At 42.9% G+C, this 26,981-nt stretch overlaps 2 protein-coding genes across 4 annotated transcripts in view; both read left to right on the forward strand.

The window, feature by feature from the left end:
• ANKRD31 (ankyrin repeat domain 31) overlaps nt 1-4,539 on the forward strand; it is a 65,076-nt gene extending 60,537 nt beyond the window's left edge. The window contains exon 23 of the mRNA XM_063424040.1: nt 2,997-4,539. Coding sequence (XP_063280110.1) covers nt 2,997-3,148 — 152 coding nt within the window. The 3' untranslated portion in view covers nt 3,149-4,539. The remainder of the gene's footprint in view (nt 1-2,996) is intronic.
• A 1,714-nt stretch (nt 4,540-6,253) lies between these two features.
• GCNT4 (glucosaminyl (N-acetyl) transferase 4) lies at nt 6,254-25,544 on the forward strand. 3 transcript variants are annotated; one of them, XM_063424037.1, is made up of 3 exons: nt 6,254-6,288; nt 10,919-11,108; nt 21,914-25,544. In XM_063424037.1, the coding sequence occupies exon 3, from the start codon at nt 21,915-21,917 to the stop codon at nt 23,280-23,282; it is 1,368 nt and encodes a 455-aa protein (XP_063280107.1). In that variant the 5' UTR covers nt 6,254-6,288; nt 10,919-11,108; nt 21,914; the 3' UTR covers nt 23,283-25,544. The 3 variants fall into 3 exon arrangements, with proteins under 3 accessions (XP_063280107.1, XP_063280108.1, XP_063280109.1); XM_063424038.1 differs by lacking the exon at nt 6,254-6,288 and adding an exon at nt 6,297-7,400 and having other exon boundaries at nt 21,914-22,186; XM_063424039.1 differs by lacking the exons at nt 6,254-6,288; nt 21,914-25,544 and adding an exon at nt 6,297-7,408 and having other exon boundaries at nt 10,919-11,054.
• The last annotated feature ends 1,437 nt before the right edge of the window (nt 25,545-26,981 follow it).

Genomic DNA, 26,981 nt, shown 5'->3' on the forward strand with positions numbered 1-26,981 from the left:
TTTCAGATTGTTAGCAGCCAGAGCAGACAAAGTCTGGTAGAGATGCCACAAAATGGAAACACAAGTTGAAAACATTTAGAGTGGTTTCAAAACTATAAGACTAAAATAAATGCCTTAACAGACAGAAAAGATGTTGATAAGCAGGATGGAAAAGCTATCAAGAGACAACGTGTGTTTTCCCCATATTTATGGAAAAAACACCCTCATTCTGATATTGATACTTTATCTAACAGTTCATGAAGATGATAGAAAACTGACAGAATAGGACAGCAAGGGTGGAAAAGCAGAGAAAGACTCTGCCTGTGTCTAAATTAGTCTAAATTTACTAAGTTTGCTTCTGTACCTGGGGCACTGAGTTTTGGATAACAGTATAGGAACCTTTCTTGACTGCTTACAGCCTCTAAACTGCCAGTCTTTTTTAGGGGGATTAGAGTTAACAGCCAGCAAAATGCAGGAAGAAAATCTCCAAGTCAGTATCAGAAGATTAAATATAGTAGCAAAGGGAGAGAGAAAGGGGAGAAAGACTTGAGGAAGAAAAATGCAAAGGATGTTAATCATTGGTGTCAGAGGAAGGAACATGGGGACCAAAATACTGATTCATACTTACTGGGGAAAAATTACTGTCTGTGGATATAGAAACTTTATTATCAAACACTGGTGTCATCACTGAGGAAGGCAGCTTTAGGATGTATAAATTACTGTGGTTTTGCTAGATGTTGACTGTTACCTAAAATTACTGAGAAGTTGAGAATATGGAGATTAGATGTGTTAATTATTCACTCAGGTAAAGTATTTATAATGGAATAGTGATGTTTAATCGACAAAACGTTTATCCAATAGGTAAAACATAAATTTGACACTAAGGAATCCACAAAGAAAAGTGGTAGCTGCTGCTGAAAATAGTGACTTCCACAGATTTATTTGGTCTTATCTCTCTTACACTTCACATTTGAGTTTAGAATTTTTAGTCAGTAAGTTAAATCGTTGCAGTACAAAGAAGAGCATTTCCAAAGTAAGAAAATAGCATATTTTCTCCAATTATGATCTATCAATACAGGATGTTAAATTAACTTCAGGCTTTGCTAAGAATTTTCCCTTTATTTGCATACAAAACGTGGACATTTCAGAACAACAACAAAAAAAACCCAGTTTTCCAACAAACTAGAGCAGGTTGAAATCATGCCTATCATGTACGCTCAGCATTAATGAAAATGTTTCATCTCAATTTCTGCCAGTTTATATAGAAAAAAATCCTAGGCATACTTCAAGATAATTTTCACTTGAAGTTCTCTTTAAAACTATTTTGTGATTCTTGTATCCAAGCATTCCTTGTGCCCTTTAGAACATCACTTCTAAATGACTGTATAAATTGGCTTCTTCTTGCTGTGACTGATTGCTGCTTCATAAGTGTGAGGAGTGTTGTAACTTTTCGTGTGGGTCTTGTGTGCAGCCTGCCCGTCTTTGTTGCAGTCAGTGATACTTAAATGTATTCCAGACATGAGATCATACATTTTGTTCCATTATGTACTGTGTTATGTGTGCTGAAATGCACCAAGTTTGTCAGATACCAGATACAATCCTGGAGTCAGAGGTTTTGCCCTGGGTGTCATGGGTGTGGAACAACACATCCTCACACACGAGACTCTGTTTGCACCTGTGAACACCAACCTCTCTCTTCTAATAGCAATTTGCTGCTTCTCTGGCTTTGGGTGGTGTGCTCCTGGAACACAGGAAATGGCAGGGAAATGGTCACCAAGACATGGAATTAAAAGGTTTAACACCTGCAAATAGCACTGTTTGTTTTAGTACTGGCACCAATGATCTTGTCCATTCAGTGAGTATATTTTGCTTTTTAGAATCAGTGTAGGTGATGCAAATGAAAAATGGTGGTAACAAAGAAAGACTCTTGGGATGGCATATGATAGTCCAGTAGTAAGTGCAAGCTAAATGGCCAGCTGATGTCTCTTCAAATATGTTTTCTCTGCATTTTGACAAGGATTTATCTTGACTGATCTAGTAATTCTGAAATACATATCCTGGTTTGCTTCTTGAGACACTTGAATGCTGTTTGGACACAATATTTTGTTGCGGTTTGTTGTTTTGGTTTTGCTGTTGGTTTTTGTTGTTTCAAACAGAAACCATCTTCACTTTAATGAGAGTTCTCTCTCTTGACACCATCTGCTATGTGTGATGGTTCTGCCCTCACTGGCAGTTTTCTGTGTGGGGCTGGAGTGGCAGCTCAGCAGCTCTGGTACTTGGTGCAAGGGTACCGAAGGGAGAAAGTGGGGATGAAAGATGTATGAAAGCAAGTAACTCTGCAATCTGCAGTTCCAAGTGCCTTTTGGAGTCTGTGCTTTTATGGATCAATGTCTCCTAATATTTCTTGTTGGTGGATCTTTACAATGTTACTTTGTTACTGATTTTTAGCGGTGAGAAAAGTTCAGCTTCTCCTGTACTGACAAAAGTGATATAAATTTATGCACTGCAATAGTTAATTCAATCCAGCAGATACTCAAATATTGAAAATACCTATAGTTCTGTCCTGCAGTTTCCTCTGTACAGGTGTACACTTTGATTTTTATAAAGTCATTTCAGGACAGGCATTCTCTGGGAGAAAGATTCCTTATTTTGGGAAAGTACATTGAACATGCCTCTTTGTAGATATAATACATGAAATTCAAGCAGGGCCAAAGAACAACTGCATTTTCCTTTTATGTAATTGGAAATGTCTAGGATGGCTCCTTCTCAGGCTGGGCACCACGAGGTGTAGTGTGGTCCTTGTCTCATTGAAGACTAGGTCTGAGTGAGACATACTGGTAAGGTGTTGCAATTCTTACCCCACAAGATTCCTAGGGTATATTACAGATGCTTAGATCACTAAGGCTTACAAGGCTTCTGACAAGCTGGAAACATCTTTTTAGGTCATAGTGCCAGTGATTGCTTTCCATTAATCTAATTTGCACTCTGTAATCATTTGCATTCATTTTCTTCAACAGGCTCTTCTGTCCAGTTCAACTCAGTGGAAAGCCTGACACATTTTCTTCAATTCCATGAGATAGTAATGGCACATAGAGAGGAGTTTCTACCATGCTGTGCAATGGAAAAGCACTGGAATTTCTACAAAGAATGTAAAGATTTTGGATTCTAAAGACTTCTGGAATGCTAATACTTTTTTTCTTTGCCATCACTTAAAAGTAAACATTTGAGCTTTTAGAATTAAGTACTTTGCTACTGTCACTTTGATAAATCATTTGTCCACCACTTGGCATGATGGAAAGATTGTTTGGGTAAGTAAGGAACAGGGAAGTAGCAGGCAAGGATGTGCTGCAAGATTAAGAAATGAGGAAGTAGGTAGGACTTAACACAGTGATGTTCATTGTGAGTTATATTCCAGGTTCATTATTTGGCATAAATTTTTAAGTTTCAATTCAAGATTAAAGTAACTGCCCCAGCTTGATGGGGCAGGACACAAACAGACAGGTATCAACACTCACAGTCACTTCTTACACCTAAACCTGGAACTGCTGTGGCTGAACATGTGCTATCAGAAATAGCAGTGCATGTTTGCATAATAACATAAACTGTTAGCTGAGGCAAAAAATCAAGATGAGCAGCCTTGAAAATCAGCAGCAGCTTTGCTTTATTTGGCATATTATATATACATATAAATATATAAACATAAACATTTGAGAAGGGGGGCAGGTTAAAAGAGGAATCTTAGCTATTGGAAGTGCTCAGGAAAATTCCATTCGTGTTCCAGCCAAATCTCTCTGGTAAGCAGAAAATGTGCTGGCATATGACAGGAAAATGACAGGAAATGCAATTATCCTGTTTGTGGAACATGATTTTTTCCAGGTAACAGCATCTTAGATATTCATTCCAGTCTCTGGGGGATTTCTATTTGTTTTAATTTTACAATGTTTGGATCAGCTTTAGCAGATTATTTGTAACACATTGACTGTGAAGACAGTTATCTGCATTCAAGTGGTATTCTTGCTCTTTCATTCTTTGGATTATAAGAAGAGATGGAATAATAGTACCTGCTACTCCCAACTCCAGTGAATAGGATGAGAAGTATCTCCTGTTAATACATAAAGTCAGCAAGCTATTTGGAGTGTGAATACCTCTTCTGCAAAGATCTGATTAGCGTCTTAAACAGAAGTTGGTTTAGAGAAGTGAGAGGGGTCTAATGTACAGAGAGCTAGTGCTGTGCCCTAGGATACATGAGCAATCATAGCCTGATGGGCTGTAAGAATAAAGAAATGCCAATTGCCTGCAAGTCAAAAAAGGTAAAAGCTGCTGAGTGACAAGTATTTTGTAACGTCAGTTTCACAAAGAAAGAAAATGGAGCATTCTCACAACTGCAGAAGCAAAACAAACCTGAAGGCATATTGTTTCAAAGGAAGTGCTCATGCAAAACTGCACTTTCACTGAAAAGTAAGAGGTATTTTACTGTTGAAATGACCTCTGAATTACATGTTTGTTTGACATTTTTTCTTTTGTTGCAAGATGTCTAATAAAATTAATGTACAAAACCTGTGAGAATTTGACAGGAATATTTTGATCCATTATATTAATGCAATTTAGGTGACCTAAGGCAATCCTAAGATACAGTGACATAAAATTGAACTGATTCAAGCTGAGCAAAGAGGTAAAAATGCAAAGTGCAACATGAAAACCACTGTCTCTTACAGATGCTGTATGTGAAAGTAATCTACTGGTGAGGCTTTCTTCAATTCTTAAATTGTATATAAGCATCTTGAGAAAGGCATTAGCTTGACAACATATGGCTTAATATGACTAACAAATGTAGGATTCTGCTCCCGAGGTCTTAAAACTGTGAATCTCCCTGCTGGAGTCCTTTGATCTTAATGTAAAATTCCATTAAGAAATAGAAAAAACTTACACTATCATGTTTTCTTGGTGTAAATTTATGTTTTTAAGTGTACTTTTGCATAAAAATATAAGTGGTGGCCACTGGTCAAAGTTAGGCAGGTGTTAGTGGTGATAACTGCAGCAGAGTAACAAAGCTTCTGCTCATGAGTGGGAATTCATCCTCCCAGCCCCTTCTGCTGCTTTTACAATTCAGTTCTTTTATTTAGTAGACCTCCACTCCTAGGCTGTGAATTAGCACTTACTTTTTGTGGTCCAGGCTAAAGTAAAAAAAGGATATAAAATGCAAATAGTAAGACAAAACTCCTGGCATTCTTACTGCTGTTAAGATTCACATGGGGAATAAAAGGAGAAAAAGGTGATGCAGTGAACAAAAGCCACAAATTCAGATTCATGTTACCACATATTTGTTTGTTTGTTTGTTTTTAACATGGATTTTAAAAAAATGAGTGGGGAGGTTCATACCAGTAAGGAAGAATGCAAGACTCAAAACCAAAGAATGAGTGAGGAGGAAGATAAGCAGCTTAAGGGAGGCAGACAATACAACACAAGATGCACAGATTTTAAGGCCAGCAGGAACCAATGTGACCTCCTGAGTCACACAGGTCATGAAGCTCTGCAAGCAAGGGAAATATATAGAGAAAAGAAGTAAAGGCAGGAGACTTTAGCTCTCTCTGCTCTTTAGCAGAGAGAGCTAAAGTCATTCTAAGCAGAGGATCAACACAAAACATTGCACCTTTTTGCCAGGCAAAGCAGAGCAAGCCAGGGAAGGAATAATAGGGATAAAAGCCAGCTTGCAAAAGGTATTTACAGTACTCCAAGGCACAAATACTGCTTGAGTTTTTGATGGAAGAAATGCAGCTAAGGGGGAGGAAGAGGGATGAATAATGTCATAGGAGTTTTCATAAATTCTTGAAGCAGTTGCAGCTGGTGAGTGTTTTGTTATAACGACATAAAGACCTTTTTTCTGGTCTTCAAACCCCAAGACTAAACTGGAGGAAAATACTCTGTTTAAACCAACAGATTTGATGAGCAACTGCCTACATCAGACCTGGGACTTTTTTCTTATCTCCAGTAGTCAGTTAACTAGTTGGGTAGGAAATTATGTTGGTGATCCAAAGTTTGAGGTTTTGAGGGAGTTTTTAACTGCTAAGTTACTGGGCATATCAAGAAAAACATGGCACAGGTAGGGAGTAAGACATTTCTAAGGAATGGGACTTCAGAGCAGGATTCAAAGAACTTTTATGTGATTTTTTTCTATCTGTATGGTTTTCTGAGTTATGGATGTGGGATTTTTTTTTCTTGTAGTGTTTGTTTTTACTAAGGCTTTGGCTTTGTCTGTGGCAGGAGGTTTTACCATGTACACCAATACTGCTGTAGCAGAGTAATCCACAGGTGAGTTTTCCAGCATCTGTGGCCTTTTGATTTCACGTACACATTTCTGTGGTGAGAGCTCAAACACCCAGTTACACAGAACTTGGTCACAGTGGCTTAGGCAATTACCAGCCTTCAGCCGAGCTGTGACAGCGGTGCCCAGGAGCAGGCAGATGCTCTCCGGTGCGGCAGCGTCTCCCACATTTCTCACCGAGTCGGTGCACCAGGGCCCGAGGCTCTCTGCGAGCAGAGCCAGCAGCTCGGCCTGACCTTAAAACACCGGCCTTAGCCTGGAAGTGGTTGGGGAGCTACAGTATTCCTGAGCAGGTTATTTCACTGCTAAATTAAAATAATAAAACGTCCCCACCCAACATGCTAAAAAGCAGAGGCTTTACTCCGCGCCTCACGCCCAGCGGCCCCGGGAGCGCAGCAGCCCGTCCCTCTGCACGGCTCGGCTCTCGGGACAGCCGAGCACAGGACAAGGAGCCTGGGCCGGGGCTCGTCCCAGCCCCAGCCCTGTCCTACCGCCAGGTCGAGCCGGCCGTAGCGTTTGGGAAGCTCTTCGGCCGCTCCGCCCCCGAGGGGCAGCCGTGGGGAAGCGGCTGCCGCGTCCGCCGGAGGGGCGGCGTGGAGGCGGCGGGTTCCTCCCGCTCCCAGGTGCCGGCGGGGACCTCGCCGTCACCTCCCACTCGTCCTCCTCCTCCTGCCCGCCAGGTTTCGGGGCGGGCGGCGGCCCTTCTTTTTTTCCTCCACGTCACGGAGGAAAATGCTGTGCCGCACGCACATCGCACGCCCCGCGCACACACGAGCGCCCCTCGGAGCCGAGCAGGGCGCCAGCCCGGGACGGCGGCGATCCGCCCGGGTGAGTGCGCGTTCGGCGGGCGCGTCCCGGGACAGCGAGGGGCCCTGGCCCGCCGAGCTAAACCCGAACTTGGCGGGGAGTGGCAGCAGCTGCCGTCCTCCTCCCGAGAGGCGCGGAGTTGGGCAGGAGGAGGAGGAAAGGGCGGATCTGTCTCCGCGGGAGCGCAGCGGGGCGGCGCTGCGCGGGGGCGAGAGCGCCGGGCCGGGCGCGGCGCCGGAGGCGGCCGGAGCAGGAGGACCAGGGTCGGTAACGATGCTGCGGGAGAGCTCCGGTAAGAAGGTGGCGTTTGGCTTAAAAGTTAGTTACGGGGGGATTTCGCGGTGCGGGTGTCCGGAGCCGGGGCACACACCTGCCCGCAGCTCGGCTGGTAGGCGGCGTGCCTAAATGTTGGAGCCTCGTAAGATTTTCTCCAGAAGCAACAGTTACACCAACTTAGAGAAAGGTGTGGTGGGAGGAATCGGGGTTGCTGCGATGTTGGCATTTTTTCGTTTCTCGGTAAATTGTTCAAAACGTTCATGTAGCCGTGTTCAGATTTGCCAAGTGCACTTAGTCATTTCTTTAGTGTGGAATAAGGTTCTTTTTCCTTGTGAGGAAACAGAAAGTAGCAATAGCAAGAATTTGTCAGAACTTTTTCTTTCTCCCTAGAAGAGAAACGGTACCATTTTGTCCCTGATCATTGGGTGAACAGTTTTACTAATGCCAGAGTAAGGCTTAGAAAAAGAAGACATTACAGGGAACCTCCACTGTGTCCCACCTGAGGATCTGCTCCACTGAACATCCTCTAACTCATTCCAAATATCTAATCCATATACCAACCGATTCCATTTTGAGATAGGTATGTTTCCTGAATAGTAGCCTTTTTACATAAATAAATTTCCTTAGTACTAATCCTTTCGCATTTGCTTGCTTGTGAGAGAAACAGCTGAAGGGTGAAGACAGTAGATAAACTTGCAACTGAAGTGGAGATGATTAACAAGAAAGAACTGCTTGCTTCTTTCAGCTGGGGAATTACAACAGTCAAGTGACACTGGGAGGCAAAAGATTGAAAGCAAGTACAAGAAAGTGGGTTTTTACACTATGCTCAAGTGAGCTGTAGCATGTTGCCCCCCACCCCCACATTCCCTAATCTCTGCATGTCAGAACGCTTATGTAGGTCCAAAAATGACTAGATTAAAGAACCCAAAATTTTGTAAGAAACAGACATTTGTAACCTGTCTTTGAAAACTTCTAAACTGTAAGGAAATAGAACTGGAAAGCACCAGTGGGGAAGGTGTTCAAGAGTACTTGATCTTTCTCCTGTTTCCAAGCATCATTTTTTGACTACTACGTGACAATATCGCGAGCTGGATGGGCTCCATGGATATGATATGATTGTTCTTTCATGCACATAGCTTTTCTGAGATGGTCATAGAAAGGGAAGTGAAATGGTAATACATTTGTGCAGCTGTGGGTTCTGGTTTTATACATCTTATAATGGTGGGGTTTGGCCCAGTTCTCATGTATTTCCTTGTATGCTGCCCAGCTGTAAAGGCATTTAAAGATTACCAACAAACCTGGCTAATGCTTTTTGACATATGTATAGTATAAATTAATAATTCCTAAGGATTATAACTTTCTGAAAAGCAGTAATGGTGATAAGGAATACATTCAGGTTTCAGTTGCTTGGGTTGGCACCACCTCAGTGTGATATTATCCTGGATACCCAGATGCCCAAGAAAGGGGTCCACACAACTGAAAACTGGTTGTGTATCAGGTTCTGTAGGTTTTGTGGTTTGTAACCTATACTCTGCACACTATTTTATGGCCTAGTATGTGCAAATTATTCTAGTCAGTCAACAGGCTGGCTGTTTCATCCTATAAATGCCTTGCTGATAGGCAAGAGACTCTATCTGAAATAAGTAGTACAGATAAGTTCAGAGGAATTAAAACATTTGCGTAGCAGTCACAGCTGCAGAAAGAGTCATCAGGAGTCATATGGTGACTCCAGCTTTTGAGGTCTTCCAAGAAATATTGATAAAGGAACCAAGAAATGTACCAGATGAGTCATAAAAAGCTCATTTCTGCAACATAAACAGCAGGGTGCTGAATCCAGCAAAGGAGTGCATTTTGCGTAATTGTCAACAAGTCAAGCCTCATCAGACATCTCCCTGAAACACTCAAAAATGAAGAAGGCTTTGCCAGGGTTTGCAAAGTGACCAAGAGCAAGGCAGAGGTCACTCTGCTTTTAGTACAAGAGAAGAAAGAGGAAAGAAAGAGGAGCTCTCTAATTGCATCACACCAGGTGATGGTAGGTGATGAGGTAGATACCAGCCTGTCAGAGACCCACCCATCCTCCTGCAGCATGCTCTCTTGTGTTATCTAACCACTGTGTGGCTTGTCTGGTGGGTCAAGCAGCTAGCCTGTGGCCTGTGCAGGATTCCCTGGTGCCAATCAAAAACCTTTTCCTTTTGGATTGACTGTGGAGTGCAGCTGTGTGTGTTTTTGTGGTGCACTGTTGTTTGCTGGGGAAGGTCTTTCTTCACGCTTGATTTCCAGGCAGGGACAAGTCAGCACCCTAAATCTTACTCAAAAGATGCATAGCTGTCTGCAGACCTTTTCCAGTTTTGCGTGTGCTGGGAGATTTTGTCTCACAGAGGATGTCCCATTTTCCTATTTTTTTTTTACCAATTTATGATAAAATTGGCCACTGTATCCTTCCATCTTACTGAAAAGAGGTAGAATTGACCCAGCTACTGTCATGTCACTTTGCATCTTATGCAAACAGACAGTGTCAATATTAGGTATTAACATTCCATATTAAGGAATCTGGATACTGTTAGCTCTGTGTAATTTTGCAGTGCTGGGGACAAGGAGCTAAGGCAGGACTGCAGGATCTTTTGAATCTGTGACACCCAGAGCCCTCTTTGGGGCTTATGACCCTCAGCCTACTTCAGTCACAAAAGTGCAGTTTATAATTCTGTATCAGCTGGGAGGCTGGTGTGTGTGTTTTGGTTAAAATGTGGATGGAGAGGAGGAGAATACTACATATGCCTTAGGAATAGAGCTGCAGTGCCTTCCTTGAGGGAAAATACCATGTTAGTTTTTTGTGGTATACGCAAATAGTGCATTGGTTTGTTCCTCAAATTTCTTTGTAAGCTTCACATACAGAAAAGTTAGGTATGAAATGTATTTCTTGCCATGGAGACTTTGTATACCATATGAAGAATTAATGTCTAGGTGAACTTCCAGTGCAGGTCTTCATATCTAAAGAGAATTTCAGGAAGTACTGTGGGTCTTATAACAGTAGCCCAGACTTCTGGTCTTGGCTTAGGGTCAGAGCTACTTTATTTGTGAAGGGAGCAAGGCCTTTGAGACCTGGAGTCTTGGTACCTGAAGTATTGCGTGCATCTTAAACTTGGTGAGGCTTTTGGCAGGCTCCTCGTGTCCCAGTGCTTTCCTGCCTCTTCCCAAGTCCTCTTTACTCTGCTAGAGAAGGAAATTAGATTGCTTTGATGTGATCTGTTTGTTCTTTTTATGGTGTTCCTTTCTTCCTGCCTTCTTGGTGCTTAGAAATGCTATGTGAGTAAACAGAAGTACATGCCTCTTGTATGGATAATGCCTTCCACAGCTTAATAAAAACAACAATAAAACCTTCCCAACCAACCTGCTAAAAAGCAGAGGCTTGTTAGTTCAGAACTGCAGCCATAGCCACCCCTTGGGCCCACCCGCCCTGGGGCTTACCATGCCAAGCCTCCATGTTTGCTATTTCTCAGCTAACATTTTACAATTTTCTTTTCCAATCTGTGCAAGAAACAATGTCACCCCAGCTACTTCTGTGTGTCCGACTTCGCACACATTTGAAGCGCTGATGCTGGTGGAGGCTGCAGTGGCAGGATGGAGCAGACACCAGGACTTTGCCCACCGAGCTGGCTGTACCCACACTGATGTCCTGGGACAGAGCATCCTGAAGAGGGGAAGAGACCACAGCAGAGTGCAGGAGGTAGGTCTGCAGCCCTCTCTGATGTGACAAGCTGTGGCTTTGAGGGGAGGAAGGACTTACAGAGGGCGATTTACAGCGGGAGTTTGCAGATGAGAGTCTGCAGGCAGCTTGGTGGTGGGGTGAAGGAAATGGAGAAATATTTTGAGCTGTTAATGGGAGCTTTTCTGCAGTGCAGTGCAGTTTCTCCTGCTTCCCTGTCTAACAGGAAATTTCCACCCTCTTTTATGGTGCATCTCCTTGCCAATGAACACAAATTCTGTCCTTTTGGGTCTAATTTTTATGTTATCCTATAGCTTAAAGGTTAACCCTCTCTCCACTGTTGTACTATTGGTTTAAACTCCCATATGAGGTGGAAAAAAGCTATTAAACTCTAGATTGCCACAAATTAGAAGGGACTAAACTGTAATTGTTGAAGTATGTGTTTGTTAGTGGGATTTTGTTTGTTTGTTTTTCTTGACTCCTGTCTTTATAGTGCACTATGTCCTTGGCAAGCACAGATACCCCCATGTCACAAAGTCAGAGAATTGAAATTCTCAATGTATAAGCATCAGGCTTGGAAATTTTGATATCTCTGGGCCTTCTTAACACTTTCTTGCTTTAAGAGGGCTGCAAATCCTCAGACTGGCATGACACAGTAGTATGAAATGTACCAAGGGATTTGCTGAGAGATTTTTCAGGCCTCCAGCAAAAGAGCTTTCATGAAAATTTACTGTAAAGCTGTCCAGATTAGTTGGGGTTGCAGAGGAACCACATTCTCTCTTGTGCTGCTTGTATGACCGTGCAGAAGTTGCCTGCCTCTTTTCCTGGCCCAAGAGCTGAGACACTGACTTTCTGTACCTTGACATGTCCCTGGAACATGAACGTGCTGAAATTGATGTAAGATACTTTGCTGAAACTACAGGGGTTGCCACTGGAGGCAGCTGAAAAGGATAATCCAGCCTTTTCTAAAGAGCCTACAGAGAGCTGGAACTGAGTGGCAAACAGACAAGCAAAGCAACTTATTGTCTGCACAGGAAGTTCTGCTAGGAAATACAGATCCTGTGCAAGAGAGAGTCCTCATGGTTACTACTGGGACAAAGTCATGTGTGATATTCATAACTGCCAGGTCTTTGCTGGATCTGTGTTTCCCAGGTATGTGGCAAGAACCCATCTTTCCACTTCCAGAAGCAAAACGCACACTTTGCTAAACTGTAGTAGTTTCTTACTGTTTTTCATTGGGACACTGTGTTGTTTGAAGCCTTCAGGGTCTTAAACTTGGCAGGCTTATCATCCAATTACCCCTAGGAGAAATGACATATTTTTCCACAACTTCCAATTAAGTGTTTAAGTAACTTGGCTCTTTAGTTGTCCATCACTCAGAGAAAATGTAAGTGAAAAGTAAGTAGTTTTAAATCAAGTGGGCAAGCCAAAACCAGGGGGTGAGATGTGCAAAATGAGGCTTGTGCTAAGTGTGACTGTGTTAGAGGGGCACAGGCTGAGGCTCCAGTGCAGAGCAAGTGGGTGGAAAACCAGACAAACCTGATAGAATCAACTGATTGAGATGTAATGCCAGTAGAAGGTCCTCCTACAGAAATCCCATGATCCCTATCAATAGATGATTTTGCAATGGAAATAACCAGCTAGCAGCAGTAAAAAAGTAGCACATTAATAAATGTGCTATTTTCAATTAGGAGCACTGAATAGTTACGTAGTGGTAAAAGTTTAATTCAGACAGATAGTTTACAAAAAATTAAAATAAATAGCTTAGGAAAGCACAAGATTACTTTTCCTCTTTCCTAGTTTCCCAGGAACATCATTCCCTCTGTCTTTCCCACAGACCTATCAAGACCCAGACTTGATTTGTATAGACCAGAGGGAAAAGCAGGAAGAGCTAACTAAATTTTTGCACAGAGTTGGTCATGCAAACCACCAAGTTTGCATTGCAGTGTGAGCAGGTGTGTTTTAAACAAACAGAGATATTTTATCTGGGGGAACTTTCCTGAAGTGTTTTTACTTGGAGGAGAGAGAACTGTTCCCATAGTTCCTGCTTTATGTAGTAAAGGTGTTGGCTGCTGAAATACACTGTGACCTGCTTTCCAAGAAATGGTGTAGACACTGTTTTTCCCTCAGATGCCTGTGAATGATGGGGGTGTAACAGGCTGGAGAAACCACTCGTTCTGCTACTCTGATTTTTGTTTCTGTTGTTAATGCTACCTACATGAAATTGCTTACCCTTATCAATCCTTCTCCCCATTCTCCTCTTTTGTAATTTCCAAACCTCTGTTCTGCTGCTCCTGGTCTTCTCAGCACCTATTCCCTTTTTATTTTTTTAACCTAGGTGACAGCAAGAAGCTTGATTCATGCTGTGCATATGTAGAAGGGTTCCTTCATGCAACAAAGAATCACGTGTTGGGGTAGAAGCACTCCTGTTCCCCTACATCTTCTCTATCATCTCTTTCCACAGACTTGCACTCAAACTTGACCTTTTCACTTAACTCTTGCCCTGTGACAAGCACAGAAGCAGGCTACCCCTCAACAGCTTTCATAGCAAGCACTGTGTATTTCAGATCCACCGAGGAGAGAGCACTGCCTGCTGGCAGTCTGAGCTTTCCAAGAATCCCTGTTCTGGTAGCAGTGACCATGACTTTTCAGTCTATGCTCTGGGTAAACCAGTCCCAAGCAGATGTGACAACAGACCAAGAGATGGCTCCTACCAGCTGGCTGTCTTGCATGACACCAAAAGCAATTTGTGGCATCTGTAGAAAGTCACAGACTTCTTTGATGGGTATTGCTTAAGTAGAAAAGAAGTATTATAAATTTGATAATGCTATGCATTAAAAAAAAAAAAAAGATCCTGGCTTTTGTTTTCTGTAGCTCAGTGCAGATGGGGGTTGAGATTGGACTTTTACTTGCCTACTGAGCAGGTCCTTTGGGGAGGACTGGCAGAGGGCAGAGCAGGGGGGCCAGTGGATGTTGATATGTACCTTATGCTCCTCAGGAAAGTTGTGATGCTTTGGTTATTGCAGGCAGACAGGTTACAGACTTCCTCAGGTAGTCCCACCTCCATGTCTGCTCCTTCCAACACCAAAGGAATGCCTTTCCCTCTAGATGGTGACAACTCTCTTTGAGCAGAGATCCCTTCCTTTTTCCTGAGCAAAACCCACCTTCAAAGCAGGAGTTTTATCCTTCTACCTGGAGGTACATCTGATATCTTGGCTCCACCCAGGCTCTGTGCTTCCTGTGATGGACACGGATGATTCATAATGGCTCCAACCTGCAGGCAACATCCACAGAGCTTGTGGGCATTGTAGATCCACCTGGAGGCTTCTACCTTTAATCACTGAAGCACCTGAGCTTAATGAAGCATTATCTTATCCTTATTATCTTTTCTGTATCAGAAAAGATAATAAGGAAAGGGAATGGGATGCTGGCGAGTTGAAAAATTCTGTATTTTCTCAAACAAGGCAGTTCAGAAGCTGCTAATTCAGTGTGCTCTGAATACAGACAGACTGGGAACACCTCTGCACTGTGTGGGCAGCAGGTGAGACTTGCCACATCGAGCAAGAGGAATGTGATAGTTGGTAATTTGTTCCTGATCAGGCTGAAGAGAGCTGTAGACTCCTGTGCAAGAATGACATTACCATCACAAAGTTGCACAGAATGGGAGTCTGGATACATAGAGTTTGTGGAAAAAGCAAAAAATAATAGTCTGAGGAGCTGCAGTAAAGCCCTAGTCTCTCACATATGTATATCATTAGATATAATAATATGTATATTATTATATGTCTCCATATGTATATTATTAGAGTCTTAACTAAAGTGAAAACTCATCTTCAGAGACACAGTGTGAGCCCAAAGCCTGCCAGGTTCTTTGTGCTGATGAGGGGAATCTGTCCATTCCTCTGAGCTCTCAAATGCCTCCTTGAACCTTTACAGAAGGGTGGCCTCAAAGAGGGCTGAAGCTTTTTCAGCACTGGTGTATATGAGCCACTGGAGGTCAGCCAGGGCAGGATCTTGGTTCTCTGAGCTTACTCAGATTTGTGCTGGCCAGAGCAGCTTCCTGGCTTTTCTGCATTGCATCTGAGTGCCACTGTGGGATGGAGGAGCTGCTGGGGTGTTCCTGGCAGAGGATCAGGGCTGGGTGTGATACTGCCACCCCTGGAATTCCTCACATTGGAAGTGCAACGAGGCTGTGTCATTGCAAGCAGAGTTGGCAGAGCTGGCAGCTGTGGTGTAAAAGCTGGGCTTTCTCCTGGCTTATGTTTGTTGTGACCATGACTTTCCCAGGGGTGCTTCATCCAGCCCATCTCACAGTTCATGTTTTGGGATGAAATGCTGATCCTTTGCAGTTCCTGGTGTCTTTCCAGCAGCTGCAGAATGTTTCAGATGCTTAGTTTTGGTAAGGTGTATCTCATGGGCATAGCAGAGCAGCTAGGATGCAGAACAGGTTCTCTGCTGGTTTTTTCAAGGCTAAATTTAGAAGTACTCTGGGTAGTTTCACCACATTTAGTTCTGCTTCCTAACATTAAGTGTGACTAGATGTTATGTGACAACCTCAGGCAGTCTAGGGGAAATGTTCTTATCCATGGTGGGGGAGTTGGACTAGAAGACATTTAAAGGTCCCCTTCCAAGCCATGTATTTCCATGTTTCTATAAATCTATGAAACATGATGGCGTCGAGTTTCTCAGTAGAGTGAGAGTTTAAACTTGATTTTACCCAGAAGGAATAGAAGTACATTTTGTGTAAAATGTTATTCCCAGTGAATTAATGAATGTGCTTACAGGGGTTTCTTCAATTTGGACCACCACATCTCATAATGTGCAGTTTCACGTGAGTGCTGTGTTCTCCTTCCAATTAAAAGCAACAGCAGTTCCTATTTTTTCTTTCAAGGCCTGTGTGTTTACAGGGAGGTGGATAAGACTTTGCTCCCCTTTCTGTATGTGTGGTCTGCTTCTCTCCAGGGAAGGGTGCTGGACTGATATGAGGTATCCAGTGCTACCTAGACATGCAGTTTCCCAGCAGGCCCACAACAATTTCTTTGCATAGCACTGAGAAGATGTAAAGTTAATAAGGTTCACTTTTCACTGATTTGGTAAGTACAGAGAAAATTCTGGTGGGCACACTCAAAACCAATTTAAACCTTGCTTACACTGGTCGGTATTGTTTCCACAGCATCTTAGATATTCAATATTATGGAACTATTAATAATAAAAATTAAATAATATGGGAATCATGAGCTTCAATCTTGCAATAATCTTGATATGTGAATAGTGCACAGTGGCCTTAGCAAGAGTATTTAGATCAGAATGCAGAAGAAGTTACACAGCACTCAGGTGAAACAGCAGAACAATTTTTCAGTCAGGTAGATCATCATACCCTCTTAGGGTCTGCCTTGGAGGCCAGAAGTTCCACTGCTGCTTTTACAATTTTTTACAGAAAAGAAGATTTTTTTTTAGTTATTAAAACGTACAAATGAAGAAGTAAACATTGTTCTAATCTATCCTAATTTTGATAAAAATACCCTAATCTGTAAAACAAACCAAAATGTGGATTGTTGCCCTCTGTAATACTTTGTTCTCATTCCAAACTGAATTTCTTTCAGAACTCAGTTCACTTCAAACAGAAAATCCTGAAACGAGAAGTATTTCTGTTGCATTTGTAAGACATACATTGACTTGAGGCAATGTGCATGTTTTTGGGAGTGCCAGTGAAATGCAAAATCTTTCAACTGTTCACACGGCTCAGAGAACAGCATGTTCAGGGTTTTGCAGCCAGGTTTCACCTGATGTCAGCAGCACACCTTACAATTTCTAAACTTCAGTATCACAGAGAGCCTTGCTGTCAATTCAAAGAGTTGTAATTAATGCCTGAGTTTCATGACTGGAAGCTTTTAGCTGGGCCACTTCCCAGCTACCACACCTCTGAAGTTGGAACCCTCCCACATGAAGCCTGAGGAACTGGGAGGAGGATTTCCTCCTTTTCCAGATAACTTCGCCCATTTTCATTTTGGGATCGAATCCTGAGCAGTGGGCATGGCTTTATGAATTCAGAAACACTTGACATAGCAGTCCTTGCAGTTGAGGGCATGATCTTTGTGGGGCTGAACTGCAGTTGGTTTTGAGAGATGAAGGCCTTACCCTCATCCATCTTCACTGAATGTGAGCAGCAGTTGAGAAGGGAGAGACAATTCCATGACTTCAATAAAATTAGGTTTTGTGTTTTGCATTACAGTGCTAGAGATAAGGAAAATGCAGATCTTTTGACATAATAAATTGATAATGGATCTGTTAATCAGATACAAATGCATGTGCTTGGTTTTGGCCAACAGGGAGAGGGTAAAATCCAGGAAGTTTATTAATAGGGTGGTGCAGAGGCAGGAGAAGAGAATTTCCCTGGGAGCCCAGGTTTGAAAGGGCTGTATAACCTGGGAAGGATCTGGATAAAAGTCTTGTGCTGGGTGAGAACCTGGGGCTCCTGCCCTCCTCAAGTCCTGGGACAAGCAAATGTACCTCAGGAATCTTCTCACATGTAGAAAAGACAAGTAACAGATTTTACAGATTTACAGAACAAAGCAAGATGTCAATGCCAAGCCCATAATACAAAATCATAATATAAAATCTTGATACAAAAGGTAGAACCTTGCCTGTTGATTGGGTGGCATCACCTGAGGAAAAAGTTTTTGTGGGCAAGATAACCAGAGTTATCATCAGGTCAGCGCTGCCCAAGATAGGTGCTTTGGGCAGCCATAAGTTGCTGTTCTCATGTGCCACGTCCATTCACTCTGTGTTCCCCAGGAGAGAATGCTGTGTACAGCACACCTCTACCTCTGAGCAGGGCCTTGAGCCTGCATGTGGTAAAAAATAAAGTTCTGCAGCCGAGTCCAAACCTGATGAGGTTTGTGATGGCCCTTCTGTCCCAAGAGATTGAATTCCACGGTCTCACACTCTTCATCAAGAAATCCCAGTTTTTGCTGAAATCAATTTTATACTGGTAAATGATATAGAAGGCAAACAAAGATGATGGAGGGCCTAGAAAGCAAGTCATATGAGGAGTGACTGAGGAACTGGGGTTTTTTTAGCCTGGAGAAGAGGAGGCTCAGGGGAGACCTTACTCCTCCCTGCAACTACCTGGAAGAAGGTTGTAGCAAGGTGGGGATCAGCCTCTTCTCCCAGAACCAGCAGCAGCATAAGAAATGGCCTCGAGCTGCACCAGAGAAGGTTCTGGTTGGATATGAGGAAGAATTCCTTCATAGCAAGAGGGATGACCCTGGTAACTACAGTACTGTCAGTCTCACTCCAGTGCCTGGCTAAATTATGGAGAAGATTATTCTGGGAGTTACTGGAAAAAATCCTGAAAGAAAATGCAGTCCTTGGTCATAGCCAGCATGGCTTCACAAGGAGAGGGTGCTGCTTGACAAACTAATTCCCTTTAAGGTAGCTCCCCTAGTTGATGATGTCATATGATGTGATTTTTTTGGATTTCAATAAAGCTTCTGATACTGTCTCTCACAGGATCCTTCTGGATATGTCAAGTGATGGGTAAGCAGCTGGCTGACAGGTCAGACACAAAGGGTTACAGTGGATGGGGTGGCATCAGGCTGGTGACCTGTCACCAGTGGGGTTCCACAGGGCTGCATCTCGGGGCCAGTGCTCTTCAGCACCTTCACTGATGACTTGGATACAGAACTCAAGATACACTCAAAGATACAAACTGGGACACTAAACTGGGAGGAGCTGTTAAAGGCAGAGAGATCTCAACTAATTAGAGGGCTGGGCAATCACCAGTTATATGAAGTTTAACAAAAACAAGTGCTGGATTCTGCACCTGGGACAGGGCAAGCCTGGATGTATGGAGAGACTGGGATGCAAAAGGTTGGGAGAGAAGCCCTGTGGAAGCAGACCAATAGGTCCTGGTCTGTGCCAAGTTCAGCTTGAGCCAGCAGAGCCCTGGCAGCCAGGAGGGCCACCCGTGTCCTGGGGACATCAGGGACAGCATCAGCAGGGCAAGGGAGGGCATTGTCCTGCTCTGCTCTGCTCTGGGGCAGCCTCACCTCCAGTGCTGGGGCAGCTCTGGGTGCCACAGTAAAAGAGAGATATAAAACTATTGCAGAGTGTGCAAAGGAGGATATCCTTCACAAGGAAGGTGAAGGATCTGGAGGGGAAGCCATATGAGAGAGGATCAGCTGGGGTCTCTTGGTCTGTTCAGCCTGGAGGACACTGAGGGGAGGTCTCATTGTGACCTACAACTTCCTTGTGAGGGGAAATGGATGGACAGGCACTGATTTCTTCCCTGTGGTGAACAGTGGCAGGACCCATGGGAACAGTTTAAAATTGTGTTGGGAGAAGTTTAAGTTAAGCATAAGGAAAAGGGTCTTCACCCAGAGTGTGGCTGGGCACTGGAAGAAGCCCCCCAGGGAAGGGGTCACAGCACCAGCCTGACAGAGTTCAGTACTCTGAGGTGGACCATGCTCTCAGGCACATTGTGTTGCTCTTGGGATATCTTGTGCTGGCCAGGAGTTGTAGTTCAGTGGTTCTTGTGGGCCCCTTCCAGCTCATTCTAAGATTCTGTGGCTTTGTTTGGTTTCATAGCAACAGAATGTTTGGCAATGGGCACAAGCTATCCAGGGCTGACACAAATAGAGAGGTTTGGGAGAAGTTTGGAGTGTGTTGGTTTTTTCCCCTCCTTTTTCTTGGTCCAGACTCGCCTCTTTGAAGGAGAGAGTAAGAGAAGATTCACTCCTTGATTTAGGCAATCCCTGTTCAGCCAGGGGTGGTGTGTGTTGTCCTTGGTAGCCAGGAGGACACTGGGCAGAGGCTTGGGATGGGCTTTACACAGGTCTTCTCCCTCCAAAGAAAAAACAGGGCAGGTTACCTGTCTTCCCCTCTACAGGGCTTTTTTCATATGGCTGAAAACCTGCCTTTGGTTAGGAGCAGCTTTTAAAAGTGATTTTTCTCCAGGAAAAATTTGTGTTCTCCAGGAACACAGATACATAAAAGAAATAGGTAAAGGGGAAACCCAGATTAGACATTGGGCTGGGGTTAATTTTAAAGAAGTGATGAAGGAAAGCACCTGCTTGCTATGGGGGAACATGGGATTTTTGGCTCCATAGGGATATGAATGCCTTGCTTCATCCTTCATTTTGAGGCATTGCAAAAGGTTGTCCAGAGAAGTCGTGGATTCCCCATCCCTGGAATGGTTCAAGGCCTAGTGGAAGGGTCTGTGCTCAGGGCAGGGATTTTGGAATGAGATTATCTTTAAGGTCCCTTCCAATTCAAACTATTCTATGATTCTATGAGATCTGTTTTTTCTTCCTTTGTTAGCATACCTGGAGACAGTTTCTAAAACCTGCAGAGAGTAGCTGAGCTTTGGTTTCTACAAAATAGAAATAGGTACGTGTTGGCTTACCCTGGTCTGTACCTGGCAACCCCCAGGTGAAACAAGGAGATAACATTTCCTTCTTGCTGTTGCCCTAGAACAGAAATATTAAGGACAAAGCTGCACAGGGAAAGGCAAAGTCAAGGGAGGGTAGATGAATGAAAAAGTTCTGCCTTGACAAACTGCAATTTAAATGTAAGCTACATCCTGCAAGACCTGACATTTAAGGGAATGCTAAAGATGCCCAAATTAGTCTTGCAATTTATTTGAATGCACACCTCAGTACTTGATGTTACATGCATATGTGAGCTGTGCAGGCATCTGAGCCATATCTGCTGGCCCCACCACTTTATTGGCTCTGGAAGCATTCTGAAACAACTTCTATTCAAAAGAAAATACTGGGAGCTGTTCAATTTAAAGACAAAGTAGAGCTTGGTTTAAGCTAAGCAGAACTAAGTTTACTGCTGCACTTGTGTATGGTTCTGGTCCAATTTTAATTCAGAGATAGTAACAAGGGTGATTACACTCAGCCAGCAAAGCAAAGCTACCTGGAAGAGGATCCCTGTATTTAGGTTTTACAGGAATGTTATTAACTCACATACTGTATAAAAAGGGGCCACGTGTGTTTTTGTGGTCACATCCAAGGCACATGACAGAGAGCAGGACAGATGTGCTGTTGCTTACTACTATCCCTTCTGCCTTCAGAATGTTCATACCAGTGGATGAAAGTGCTATGTCTTTATCCACCTCTGTCTTAAGGGCAAGTTAGAAGTATTTTCCAGAAGAAATCTGGAGAGAGAAAGGATTTTGGACTTGTCAGATCCTGTTGGCACAGGACAGGAAGGAAATTCATTTCCCCTTTGACATCTCTATGAGCCAGCTCCAGTCTTATGTGATAACAAGAATACAGTTTAACATTAGTGATAACAAGAATGCAGTTTTTGAATCCCAAAGCTTTCATTTTTGTGTTTTTTTTAAAAAACAAGACTAGTATCTACCATTAGGTGCACATTCTTTAGAATTCTAGACTTTCTAGACTTACTAGACATCCCTGTGCTGCTCCCACTGACTGCCTTGTAGTTACTCAGGGAAATAGGAAATCCTTCCTACTTACGTGGATGACAGTAATGTTTTTGCCAATCCAGGGGCTGCTGTACTTCAGTTTGTGTCTCATTAGAAATTTTAAAAAGGTTTGAAGAAAACTCAGTGGGAATCTTGTTCTGATACTCTTATTTGGCTGGAAATCATCTGGTTTATTGCCTTACTTAGCTAATTCATGGGAATTAAATTTTAAAATTATGATTAGGAAGAAATAGAGATTTCCAGTGCCCTTCCTAATAAGGTGGTGTTTGTGCTGTAGGCAGACTGGTGTGCACATCTTTCTTAGAGGCTGGAATGGTCTCTGATGATTTCTGATTCAAAATAACACCATGCCCCTTTTTTCTTGCAGAATGAAGAGAAGCAAGTGGTCCCACAAATGTCCCTCACGAAGGAAGATTTTGATTCTGTGTGTTACTGGGTGGCTGATTGCACTGCTGAAGCTCTTCCATGTCGAAAGACACTTTTTTCCCTCTAAAGGCATCTACTTAGTTGAGCACTTCTTGAGCACTTCTTCTTATGTTAGAAACAGATATTCATACCCTAGAAATGAGTTCCAATATGAAATTAATTGTTCATCTATATATGAACAGGATCCTCATGAAATTGGCAAGAGTTTAGAGATAAGAAGAAAAGAAATAGTTGATTTAGCTGATGAAGATGTTGTAGCAATGACAAGTGACTGTCACGTGTATCATTCACTTAGGAAATACCACCTAAAACCTGTTTCTCCAGAGGAGGAGAGTTTTCCAATTGCCTATTCTTTGGTTGTTCACAAAGATGCAGCAATGGTGGAAAGGCTCATACATTCGTTGTACAGTCGTCAAAATATTTACTGCATCCACTATGACCAAAAAGCAGCAAAAAGTTTCAAATCTGCTTTGAACAATCTAGCTAAATGTTTCCCAAATATTTTCATTGCATCAAAATTGGAGACAGTGGACTACGCACATATTTCACGCCTGCAAGCAGATTTCAATTGTTTGTCTGATTTGATGGACTCTCCAGTTGCTTGGAAGTATGTTATCAATTTGTGTGGCCAAGATTTCCCTTTGAGATCAAATTTCGAGTTGGTTGCTGAACTGAAGAAACTTGGTGGAGGAAACATGCTTGAAACTTCAAAGCCAAGCAGTAGCAAAAGAGAAAGATTTACTTATCACTATGAACTTATGAAAGTGCCTTATGAATACATGCAGATGCCTGTAAAAACCAACATTTCCAAGAATCCGCCACCTCATGATATTGAGATATTTGTAGGCAGTGCCTATTTTGTTTTAAGCCGAGAATTTATCCAATATGCCCTTGAAAGCTCACTTGCAAAAGATTTTTTTGAGTGGTCAAGGGACACTTACTCTCCAGATGAACATTTCTGGGCCACTCTTGTACGTGTCCCCGGGGTCCCTGGGGAAGTTCCGAGGTCATCCCAGGATGTGACAGACTTGCAGAGCAAAACTCGCCTGGTGAAGTGGAATTATCTCGAGGACTATCTGTATCCTCCCTGCACTGGCACCCACCTCCGCAGTGTCTGCATCTACGGGGCTGGAGAACTGAGGTGGCTTCTGAATTACGGGCACTGGTTCGCCAACAAGATTGACTCCAAAGTGGATCCTGTCCTGGTGAAATGCTTGGCAGAAAAGGTGGCAGAGCAGCAGAAGGAGTGGGTACACTTGTCCTCTGATGAATACTTCCTGCACTTAAGTTCTACGAATGCCTTGACGTAGCAGTGCTGTGTTCTCTGCTGTCAGTGCTGTGTGCACAGCACCTACAGTTCTGCTCCTTGACCTGCTGCAGGATGGCAGTGAGAAAAAGGGGCATTCCATATAAAATCCAGGGCCCTGCAGAGCCAGCTGCCTGGCTATTTATTGATGAAAAGTCATGTCTCTCTGACTAACTCTTTTGCCACAATAAACCTGTAATTGTCTTCAGGGTGATTCTGAAATGGTGAAGTTTGCTTTTGGAGGCTCTTGTTCTGTCCCAGTGGAGTATTCCAGAAATGTATTTTACTTCAGATGTGTTTATATCTTTTATAAGAAACTCCAGCACTTCTGTCTGCTTGTCCTCTTTTTCCTTCACTTTTGCTTTTCTTAAAGGAGTAAAGGGAAGACCTCTGTATCTGCTACCTCAGGAAAACTGCAAGTGCCCATGTCACAGAAAAAACCAAGAGATCAGCATGATACCAAATGACCCGTGTGACCTCACCTGAAGTTCCACACTTCCCGTCTGTGGGAGCTGCATAGATCTTTGCAATGTGAATATGACTGGATGATTTAAGGGAGACAGGATCCCTGTACACTGCATTGTGTGCACCACTGTTCTCCCAGCTAATTTATGCTTTGCTTTTCCTTCTGTGATCAGGGGCTGTGCCAACACTGTTGGTTTCAGGAACAGTGAAAGATGGTTGGAACAGTTGTGCACTGTTGAGTGCACACAGCTGTGTGTGCTCCAAAGGCAGAATACATACGTGCCCTCAGGGCAGTCTCTGCAGCTACTTGGGGGAGGTATCCGTGCCAAAAGAGGTCAATCTTCATTTCTGTCTGTTTGTCAGAATATCTTTCTGTGAAATCCCAGTGCTCTTGGGACAGTCTACACACAGTGGATAACAAGTGCTATTTCTAGTTGGTGTTCAGCAGCGTGGTAGAGCACACAAAGTTGAGCAGTAATCTCAAGAATAGCCATATTTTTTAATGAATCACAGAATCATCCAGAAATTAAGACCCTGCATGGAGTGTCTTTCTGTGCAAGTCCCGTGGCTGTGCACTGCCATGATCCCAGGCTGGCAAGTGCCTGAATGGGCCCTGGTTCAGCTGCAGAGCAAGAATTCTCCAGCAGCCCCTGCTTGCCGTGGCCCTCCTGGTAGTGAAGTAGCTCAGGAGCCTTCTCCCAGCTGGGCTTCCCACATTCCAGCAGGAGGGAAGGGTCTGCAAGGGCAGGAGTCTCTGCAGAAACTTCTGCAACTCAGAAATGCCTCTTGGCATTTTGGGGGTTTCCCTGGAGAGTTGCTCTGCCACAAGTTCTGTTTTGGTGGTTCCAGTGGATCCCGGGGTTGAGCTTTCTCCATGCCACTGTCTTCTTTCTAGCTATCTGTCTTTTATTAAGGGACCTTTCTCCATGAGTGACTTTGGGATATCTGTATCTGGTCTTACTGATCTACAGATTGCTCCAGTAATGACCATGTCTCATCTCAATGAGAAATCTCTGTTCCTTACTTGAGCTGAAAGAACCAACTTGCTTTTTGGTCTTGATTTCTTTTTATAATTTTAGTCACAGTGAAATCTTCTGTGGCTCAAGGCTGGTCTGCGAGTCAGGGTTCTCAGGCCTTTTTCCACATTTGTGACACTGATTTTCAGTAAGACCTCAGACAAGCCGCCTGAGTTTTCTGTTTCAGCTGTTCCTGTTTAAAATGGGAACTATTATCTTCTACTGTCTTGCTGAGCACCTTGAAACCTGTGGGTGTTGTGGGTTTGGCTGCACAATACTAATTATTTGGTATTAACTTATTTTGTGAATAATTTCTTATCCACAAAACTATTTATCTAGTCTGGCTGCACAGATCAAGTATTTCTTAAATGTACTGTTTCTGAAATAAATGGGGATTATTTTTAAAGTGTGTGTTGCTTATTTCAGTGACATGCCATGTCTGCTCAAGGCTGTCCTGACTTGATGTAATTTATAAATACTTTGTAGAAAATTAAATGTTGATAGTATTTACAGATTCATGTATTAGCACTTGCATATAAAATAGAGTCCTCTTCTGGCAGAAAGGTTAATAAAAGAGAATGTTAGGATCCCAGAGGGCCAAGCTACAATGTTCTGTACCTATAAATTAATGCTTAATGATATATTTGAAATTTTGTATTTATTTAAACTAGCTTTATACATGTATGTACACATTCACCCATTTGGATTTAATTGCAGTTGTTTGATTGGCCATAAATTTATAATTTTTAAAAATATAAATTTATAAATTTATTTAAAATAATCTGCCAGCACATTCAACTTCATCGAAGCACACAATTTTAACCAACATGCAGCTTTGTGCTATTCTTATTGAATTGGGGGTGAATGATGGCTGTCATTTAATTAGTTTGAGAAAAAAGGCACCCAGTTCTCCCGAGGTGGTGGAGAGGGGATGCAGATATGGGGCAGCATCAGCCACCACCACAGCCTCTGTGCTAGATGGGGACATGGGAGGTGTACAGACAAAGCTGCAACTTCATGAGGTCCTGATTTTATGACAAATTCTACATATTTCCTGATATTTCTGCTGTTCTGAAAGTAACTTTAAAGTCTGTTCAAGGCTGTAGAAAGGCAGTTCTTAGAAATCAGTCATTGCATGGATGAGGCTGCCTCTTGCTCACAACAGGGTCAACACTGAATTTGAGCTGGGTTTCTTGGATTTTCCAGGGACTCTTGCAGACCTCTAAGGAAGGAGGAATGTTTTCCATTGTTTCCGAAGAGAAGAGCAGTCAAAATATAAGTGTCTTAAATTTTGATTAGTTTTCTGCCTATTTTTTGGCTTTACATTCAGCAGTGTTGCCATCCTGATGCCTGTGTCACAGTTAAGTGATTAATTAGACTTACAGGTGTGGGTGACATCTTCATCATCACTGCTCTTTACACAGGTAGGTCTGCAATTGCTGGTCCCAAGGCATGATACACAAACTTCTGTGAGGAAAGTGGCTTAACCTAGTTTATGGAAAAACAAGGAAGTTTTATTTCAGCTGCAACTTAGATTATAGGCACTTACCTGCTCTCAACATGTGGGGTTTTGTTTTGTTTTGTTTGTTTGTTTGTTTGTTGTTGTTGGGTTTTTTTTGTTTTGTTGTTTTTGGTTGTGTGGTGTGGTTTTTATGTTTGTTTTGTTTTGGTTTTGCTTTTGGTTTTTTGTTTCAAGTTTTTTTTTGTTTGGTTTGGTTTTGGGTTTTTTTGGTGGGTTGGTTTGTTTGAGTTTTTTTTCTTTGGTTTGGTTTTGGTGGGGTTTTTGTTTGTTTGTTTGTTGGTGTTTTTATTTGTTTGTTGGTTTTGTTTTCCTTAGTAAAGCTTGGATTTCTTTTTCCTCCCCATTCTTGTCCTCACTTCTGAGGGATTCCCCTTGTAAGTTCCTTCACAAATTTGAAGTACACATGTATTTACACCTACTGGTTTCTTCTGTATTTGTTCTGCTGAAGAAGCACTATGCTGGGCTTCTTCCACCCTGCCCTGTGCTGGTCACATGCAGAATCTGGACGATCACTTGACCTATTTTTCCCACTCAGGAAGGATGCATAAGCAGGGCAATAGTCCTCACTCTCACCACTGGTGTACATGTCCAGCCCACCATTCTATTACTGTCTGAAAACAGCAAAAATGCTGAATTCACTCCAACACAGGCAAATTAAGTAAGGAAGAAAAGGAAATAATGAGCTTTAGTGAAAGAGATG

This window comes from Prinia subflava, chromosome Z (genome assembly GCF_021018805.1).
Source record: "Prinia subflava isolate CZ2003 ecotype Zambia chromosome Z, Cam_Psub_1.2, whole genome shotgun sequence".
Classification (NCBI taxonomy): domain Eukaryota; kingdom Metazoa; phylum Chordata; class Aves; order Passeriformes; family Cisticolidae; genus Prinia; species Prinia subflava.

What these genes read in the sequence shown, in the direction of transcription:
- GCNT4 (XM_063424037.1), top strand. Translation starts at nt 21,915, where the DNA reads ATGAAGAGAAGCAAGTGGTCCCACAAATGTCCCTCACGAAGGAAGATT.